General features: G+C 41.6%; 1 protein-coding gene across 1 annotated transcript; it reads right to left on the reverse strand.

Moving 5' to 3' along the window:
• Positions 1 to 2,213: 2,213 nt before the first annotated feature.
• On the reverse strand, positions 2,214 to 7,772 carry NDUFS5 (NADH:ubiquinone oxidoreductase subunit S5). The gene is made up of 3 exons (XM_039244438.1): positions 7,674 to 7,772; positions 6,023 to 6,240; positions 2,214 to 2,445 (listed from the first exon to the last, which is right to left on the reverse strand). Exons 2-3 carry the CDS (start codon positions 6,236 to 6,238, stop codon positions 2,341 to 2,343), a joined length of 321 nt encoding a protein of 106 aa, XP_039100369.1. The 5' UTR covers positions 6,239 to 6,240; positions 7,674 to 7,772; the 3' UTR covers positions 2,214 to 2,340.
• Between the last annotated feature and the right edge of the window lie 595 nt (positions 7,773 to 8,367).

Here is an 8,367-nt window from a genome sequence, read left to right on the forward strand (position 1 = left end):
AGGCAAACCATGAGAGACTCTTGAATGCTGAGAACAAACTGAGGACTGATGGGTGTGGTGGGGGAGTGGTGACGGGCACGGAGGAGAGCACTTGTTGGGAAGAGCACTGGGTGTTGTTGGAAACCAACTTGACAATAAACTATTAAAAAAAAAAAAAAAAGGAATTCCCCTCTAAACATAAATTTCTAAATTCTAATGATGATATAATTTTCATAACCAGAAAAAAATTTAAATATTGACATTAAATATAGTAACAATGGTAATGAGAAAAAAAAAAAGATGAAACATCACTAATCACTATAGAAATGCAAATCAGAACTACAATGAGATACTACCTCTTCTCTATTAGATAGCTCCTAACAACAAAAGGATGTGGAGAGACTGGAACCATTGTGTACTGTTGGTGGGAATGTAAAAATGGTGCGGTTGCTATGGAAAATTGTATGGCAGTTCTTCAAACTATTAAAAATAAAATTATCTTATAATCCAGCAATTCCACTTCTGGGAATATATTGAAAAAAATTGAAAACAGGGTCTTAGACAGACATCTGTACACCCATATTCATAACAGCATTATTCACAAAAGCTAAAACATGGAAGCAACTGATGTGTCCACTGACAGATAAATAGATAAGCAAAAGGTGGTATAGACACAGTGGAATATTATTCAGCCTTTTTAAAAGGAAAGAAATCTGCAATATGCTATGTGGGTGAACCTTGAGAATTGTATGCTAAGTGAAATAAACCAGTCACAAAAAGACAAATACTGTATGATTTGACTTACGTGAAGCAGAATAACCCAAACCATAGAGATAGAAAGTAGAACAATGGTTGCCAGGTGCTGGGGGGGAAGGTGGAGGGAGTTACTGTTTAATGGACATACAGCTTCAGTTTTGCAATATGGAAAGCATTCTTGAGGTGGATGGTGGTGATGGCTTGCCCAGTAATGTGAATACACTTAACATCAATGAATTGTGTACTTAAAAGTGGTTAAGATGGTATTTTTACCACACACACACACACACACACACACACACAGTTAGAAAAAATTCTAAAGGATATCAACACTTACATTAATTTTCTACAGTTCATACCTCCCTTCTACATCTGGATTTTTCTCTCTTTTAAAAATGTTTACTATTTACAGAGAGAGAGAGAGAGAGAGAGAGCGCCTGCGCGTGCACAAGCCCAAGCAGGGGAGGGGCAGAGAGACAGGCAAAGAGAGACCCCCAAGGAGACTCCATGCTGTCAGCACAGACCCAATGCAGGGCTCAATCTCACAAATCGTGGGATTGCGACTGAACCAAAATCAAGAATCGGACGCTTAGCCAACTGAGCTACACAGGTGCACCTGGATTTTTCTTTTTTAAAATGTTTGCTTATTTTTGAGATGGAGAGAGAGCACAAGTTGGGGAGGTGCAGAGAAAAGGGGACAGAGGATCCCAAGCAGGCTCTGTGCTGACAGCACAGAGCCCAATGCGGGGCTCAAACTAAAACGTGAGATCATGACCTGAGCTGAAGTCCAATGCTTAACCAACTGACCCACTCAGACACCCCTGAATTTTTCTCTTAAAAGCCATTTCCATACATATCAATTAGAAATACTAATATACCAGGGATGCCTGGGTGGCTTAGTCAGTTAAGCATCTCACTTTGGCTCAGGTCATGATTTCACAGTTTGTAATTTCTAGCCCTGCACTGGGCTCTGTGCTGACAGCTCGGAGCCTGGAGCCTGCTTCAGATTCTTTGTCTCCCTCTCTCTGCTCTCCCTGGCTCGTGCTTGCTCTTTCTCTCTCCCAAAAATAAATAGACATTAAAAAAAATTTTTTTAAGTACTAACATACCGGTGATATAAGATAGCAAATTGAAACAATGGTATTGCTTCTTCAAAATTATCTGAATTTCTCATTTTCTTAGCCTTAAAGTTAGATTTCACAGGACTTACAGTAAACACAACCACTCTCTCTACTGCCTCCTCCTTCCATCCCAAGTCTGTATTGTGTCAAAAAATAAACCCGAATGAAAGCAGTAAAGAATTACTGCAATTTCTTAAACCAGTTAACATATCTGAAATAACCTGTCTGTAGTAAGCATCATTAAATGCTGCTTATTATTAGCTATGTGCTATTTTTTAAGGCATAGGTAGAGGCATTTTTCCTAACTGAAAAAATAGGTTGCAATTTCATTATAGACAAGTATGATCCAAGAGAAAATAGAATAATAGGATAGAGCAATCCTTTATTTTTAGACACTTTCACAAAGAAATTTTCAGTAAATGAACTTTCCAGCGGAGAAGAGAAAACATGAAAATCAGCCTCCAGCCATCAGCAGCAGCTCTGCTCAGGGCCGAGGGTCCTCCTTGCCCAAGTGGTGAGGCGGAGGCGTGTACTTGCCCTCCTTTATCAGTTTATCCCGCTGCCTCTTGATATCATTCAGACGTTTCATCTGTCAAAGGAAAGAAGTTTTTAAACTAGGGAGAAATAGGTGCCACAAAGTTGAGGGCTAGAGAAACAGAGTGAAAATTGGTTTCGTTTTTAAAATATGGAAGCTTTTCATCCTAGAGAACCTTAGAGATGAAACCCTTCTTTAAAGAAATAACTTGAAATCACTCCCCAAGCCTTAACTAAATTTCTGGTATGAATAATAATACCTCCTTTAAAAATAATTAAAATGTTCCTGTTATGTACAGGAATCCAGGTATTTACAAAAACAATAATAAAATATAGATGAAAAAATCTAAGAGGCATACTTGTGCCTACTTAAATCCTTAAAATACTGAAAGACGAGATCAACTCGCAGCTGATAACACTCCCGACCTGTCTGTGAAGTTGGTACTGCTGCTGCTGACTGTTCACTGGGTGTGAATGAAGCAGAAATAGCCTATTCGAGGTTTCTCTTTACCACACTGAAATAAAGATCTGATATGCGCTCAGCTATCAGTCACTCCTGAGCCCTGAGTTCTGCCACGTCTCTCAGCTCAGACACTGGTAGCTTTCTAACCAAAGAAAGCCAGGCTGTACAAGACCATATGAAAGCTGTAATTCACATGGATTCTTCGATACAGAAAACACTCACTGATCCTGACTGCATTACTCCTCTGCTCAAAACCCAATGGCTTCACATCTTACTGAGAAAACAGCTGAATCTTTCCTTATAATGCCTTACTAGGCCTACCTCTGACTTTATGCGTTAATACTTTCCCTCACTCTCTGCCTCAGCTCAGGGACTTGTGCACTTGCTCTTTCCTCTAACCAGAATATTCTTCCCTCACATCCACATGGCTCACTTTCTTGAAGTCTCAAATGTCTTGTATCGCTGAGCTCTTCTGTGACCACTCTCTTTAAAAGAGTATCCACTGAGCTCCCACAGTGCTTTCTATCTTTCTCTATCTTCCCCACTGTACTTATCAACACCTGACACACTGTTGTTTTTAACTTGTTTATTTTCTGACACCCCATATAAGCTCCTTAAGAGCAGGAATTTTTTGCTATTTTGCTTACTATTGTATATTCCTACAATAGTGCTTCAATAAATAATTTTTTGGTGAATAAGTTTTCACAAAGGCATGAAGAGTTAGTATATTCATACTAAGCCAACTTAAGGTTAATTAACCATTAACCTTAAAGAATCAGTCAGGGTTTAACTTCAGAAGAAAAAACTCTAGGTGTCCTAAATACTGACCTCAACAGTAGCATTTTGGGGGAACAAAACAGATGAGACCCTTAAATACAGAGAACAAACTGAGAGTTGCTGGAGGGGTTGTGAGTGGGGGGGTGGGCTAAGTGGATGAGGGGCGTTAAGGAAGACACTTGTTGGGATGAGCACTGGTGTTACATGTAGCGGATGAATCACTGCATTCTACTTGTGAAATCATTATTGCACTATATGCTAACTACCTTGTGTGAAAATTAAAAAATAATAATAAATAAAATAAAAATAAATTTAAAAACAAATTAGCATTTTTAAAAGACTGCATTCCTTTTTTAATTCCAGCATAGTTAACATAAAAGACTGTATTCTTAACATTTCTGTATTAAAGAACCTCTCAACAGAGGGCTAGTCATGATTCAGCTACCACAACAACTAATGTCCAGTCTTTCTCTGAGCTATAACAAATCGCCACATAGTGTTGTGGATACAAGCACAAGCTCTGGAGCCAGCATTGCCAGGTTCAAATCCTAGTTCCACCACTTACCAGCTACATGACCTTAGCCAATGGCCTTGAATTTTTGGTTTTGCCCCAAGTTTTTAATTGTATAGTGGAAAAATTGTAATAACGTATCTTATAGGATTGGTGTGTGAAATAAATCCACTCTAACATGCTAAGAACTTAGAACAGCGCTTGATTCTAATTCCCTGATTCACTAGTATCTTCACTTAGGGCTAAAGATCTAATCATTTAGGGTGACATCTAAAAAAGTAACAGATCCATTTACAAATTCACAGGATGAGGAAGTGACCTGAGAGCAACTCTTTAATATCTCCAGATAAGGAAACCAAGACCAAAAAGGGAAGTGACTTGCCCAAAGTCACAAAACTAGTGATGGCAGAACCAGCATCAAAACCCAACTCTCAGAGGGCGCCTGGGTGGCAGAGTCAGCTAAGTGTCCAACTTCGGCTCGGGTCATGATCTCATGGTTCGTGGGTTTGAGACCCGCGTTGGGCTCTGTGCTGACAGTTAGCTCAGGGCCTGGAGCTTGCTTTGGATTCTGTACCTCCCTCTTTCTCTAACCCTCCCCTGCTCATGCTGTCTCTATCTCTCTCTCAAAAATAAATAAAACATTAAAAAAAAAAACCTCTCGGGGCATCTGGGTGGCTCAGCTGGTTAAGGCATCTGACTCTTGATTTTGGCTCAGATCATGATCTCACAGTTTGAGATAGAGCCCCATAGCAGGCTCTGTGCTGTTATCTCCGTGCTGCTGGGGATTCTCTCTCCCTTTCTCTCAAAATAAATAAACGGTAATAAATGAATGAATGAGTGAATAAATAAATAAAACAGTTCTCCTAACTCTCAATCCAATGTTCTTTCCACCTCACCACACTGCCTTCTTTTGGTATAAACTTTACATGCAGAGTAGTCTTTATCTGAGCAATGAATAACTGGGGCCCACAAGAAGAGAAGTTAAGACATACTGCAAACTGAACAGCTTGGTAGGTGGCTAACCATGACCCACTCACACTGTCCCTCAATAATACCACAATGTTACTCACTTATTCATCAATATTCCCACAGTGAGCAATACAAAATTAATACCTGATGCCCTTTAATTCCTTCCAAGTTTGGAATAGCAGATGTTAAAAGATAGGAAATTAAAAACCTAAACCGCCTTCCTGAATTCCAAGGAGTTGGGAGTCATAAAAACGTTTCTATTTGTTATACCTGGAGCACAGAAATAGGCAAAATAACAGGCCTTACCCAAAGATTTCCTCTCTAAGGGAGAACAAAGGCCTATATGTGATGGAGCTCATGCAACTCTCGAGGAGGGAGACGCCATGCTGTCAACATCCTTTCCCCCTGCCTCTTTGGTCAGACTCACCTAAAGCAATCTAACATTTCCATCTTCCCCAGAGCAGAAATTAATCCAGAGATTCTTGTATCACATTCAGTGCAACAGACCTGCAGGGCTTTAACCTCTTCTCCAATGACCGTTCAATGCATTTGAAACATTTTCACCCAGAGATGTTCAAGGACAAACAACCAAGGATGGTTGATAACTTTTACTTTATAATCAACTGCAAAAATGGAAATACATACACACATGCAATTTCTAACCTGGTGGCTACAGGTAGAAGATGAGGAAAAACACTGAGGAACAACAGACAGACCCCCCTCCCCACACCCCCTCAGATCTGAAGGTATTTAACTTCCTTCCTTGACATGGTACCTACATAGAGAAACTGCTTCACCACGAAAGTCTTGCCAATTCACATTGGTCAAGCCCTTGCCAACCAATTAAAACCACTTGAAAGTAGCCCTAAGAAACAAAGAAAAAATTCAGGTCCCTTTTCCACCACTCCTCACCGTTTTGTGCCGAAGCAGACATTCTACAAAATCATCATATTCTATCTTGCACTCTTTCTCTGCACGGGTACCACCAATTCCATGCGCACATTCTATCCATTCTTTTTCAAAAGCATGGCATCGACTTGGAATCTTGTGAGGCTGTTCAGCACTCTGGATTGTCATCCAATGATCTAAGTTAAGGCCCAGCCTTTTCTGCACATCAAAGAAAGGCATGGCTGAAATGGAAAATAAAAAAGAAATAATGCCATAAAAGTGCAATCAAATGAGAAATTTCTAAGAAAAATGAGATAATTATGATACGCTCTTCTCCCAACATACTCTCATTAATAATTTTTTTCAATTGACAGGTTCTTCCAGTTTATAGTAGATGTGCAATATCTTTGTTTTCATAAAACCTGGGGAAAAAAAAACACTAGTCCTAAAAAAACAATGCATAAAAATCATCACTGTACTGACAAGGTCATTTTAATCAAAGAGTGTTTATGGTTTGACTCAGGAATCCCAATTCTTTGAGACAGGTCTGAAGAAATTAACTGAAAAAGAACAAAGAAGCCCAAGCACAAAAACATCTTTTTTTGACATTTTTCTCTCTGTATCAACTTAGATGACGATTCTGTGACGTCATCCTGAATCTGGTGTCCCTCATCTGTGTTCACACAGCATCTCAACTTTCCATTAAGAATACTTTGCCTTTCATGCCCCTGTAATGGATTAACTTGAATGTCTCCCTTACTGCACAATGAGTGCTTTGAGGGCAGGGACCAAGTAGGGACTCAGGAACTGTTGAGAAAAAAAAAAAAAGAATTTCATATAACTTACGTGTGCAACAATAGGGAAATGGATCATTAAATCTAGTATCCACGTACTAGACTATGACAGACGAAAGGAAAAACAGATAATATACAAAGAACATACATGCTAAATGATAAAGGGTCTACAATGTTCAAGAAAAATTGCAAAAGACTGGAATGAAGCACAAAAAATGTCAATAAAGATTTACAGGTGAATTTATGTTTTCTATCCATTCTTTCATTTACTGAGTAATACCGTTCAAGGTACTGGAATGGGGGGAGAGCAGCAGCTGCAACGTAGCACTAGACTGGAGACACAGAAGAAACTGGGAACCCAAAGAACAGGAGGGTGAAGAGCTGGAAGGAGAAGCATCACTCTAGCTAGGAGACTGCAAAATGCCTTTAAGACGGGTAGAGTTTTGCCAAGTGAAGGTCAGTGGACAGGACATTCCAGTAAGGCACGGCACGAGTCACAGCCGGAGGTGTTGGGTATGCCTGGGGGACACCGAGCATCCAGGAGTGACGAGCGCAGAGCGCACGTCGGGATGAAGAACGAAAGGGGGTGGAAGGTAGCGGGGCGACATCACTCAGGGCCTTGAAAGCCAGGATAAGGTGGGTGGACTTCGGGTTAAGAAACAGAAGGCCAAAGCATTAGTCCGGCAGAAATCCGAGAGAAACCCGGTCTACAGACTTCGGTGACCCTGGCCTGTGGGCGCATGGGCCTGGGAACTCAGAAAACAAGCCCAGAGTTCGGGCCTTGGAAAGCAGACACTCAAGAAAGCAAGAGGAAATTCGTTTAAGACATCTTGGAATAAATCTCTTTGCCTAAACTGCCCGCGGACAAACGCAGCCCCTACCGTCCCGCTGCGACGCCCTCGTCTCCTTGCTGACGGCGGCTACCGGAAGATCAGCGAGCGACGCAGAGGCCTGCCGTAAAGGACGCCGGCAGTGCGACTCTTGCCGCGCGACCGCGAGGCGAGACCTTCCCTCGGCAGTCGCGCCCGGAGACCATAGAAACCAAACCCATCGGTTTGCGCCTGCGCAGTCGTGGGCCTCAGCCTCTGATGGTATGGACCATGCATATAAACTCACCTTCTCTAGTTGACCGCGTTAGACACCGCCTCGCTGTTAGTGGGTTCCCGCTGCCTGTTCAGCCCTGTGACTAGCACCCTCACGACAGCTCGGATTGGTGAGAGCCTTGACCAAGGCCACAGGAGAGAAAAAGCAGTGCCTTCCCTACCTTCATCCCCGCCAGTAGTAGTTAAGCTCTTGCGCTGGGTGGATTCAAATTATGGCGCCACCACTTAGGTGTGACTCTAAGAAAGTGCCTTAACCTTGCTATGCCTCAGTTTTCTCATCTTAAGATAAAAATATCTTGCGGCGCTTGGGTGGCTCAATCCGTTAAACAAATGACTTCAGCTCAGGTCATGATCTCCATGCTGGTGAGTTCGTGTCCCCCATCTGTGCTGACAGCTCAGCGCCTGAAGTTTGCTTTGGATTCTGTGTCTACCCCACTCTCTCTGCCCCTCCTCCACCTCTAAGAATAAATAA

This window comes from Hyaena hyaena, unplaced genomic scaffold (genome assembly GCF_003009895.1).
Source record: "Hyaena hyaena isolate Hyena2069 unplaced genomic scaffold, ASM300989v1 scaffold_237, whole genome shotgun sequence".
NCBI lineage: Eukaryota > Metazoa > Chordata > Mammalia > Carnivora > Hyaenidae > Hyaena > Hyaena hyaena.

What these genes read in the sequence shown, in the direction of transcription:
- NDUFS5 (XM_039244438.1), bottom strand. Translation starts at nt 6,238, where the DNA reads ATGCCTTTCTTTGATGTGCAGAAAAGGCTGGGCCTTAACTTAGATCAT. An exon ending in GTCTGCTTCGGCACAAAACG is followed by an intron (nt 2,446 to 6,022) that starts GTGAGGAGTGGT and finishes TTCCTTTGACAG; the next exon opens with ATGAAACGTCTGAATGATAT.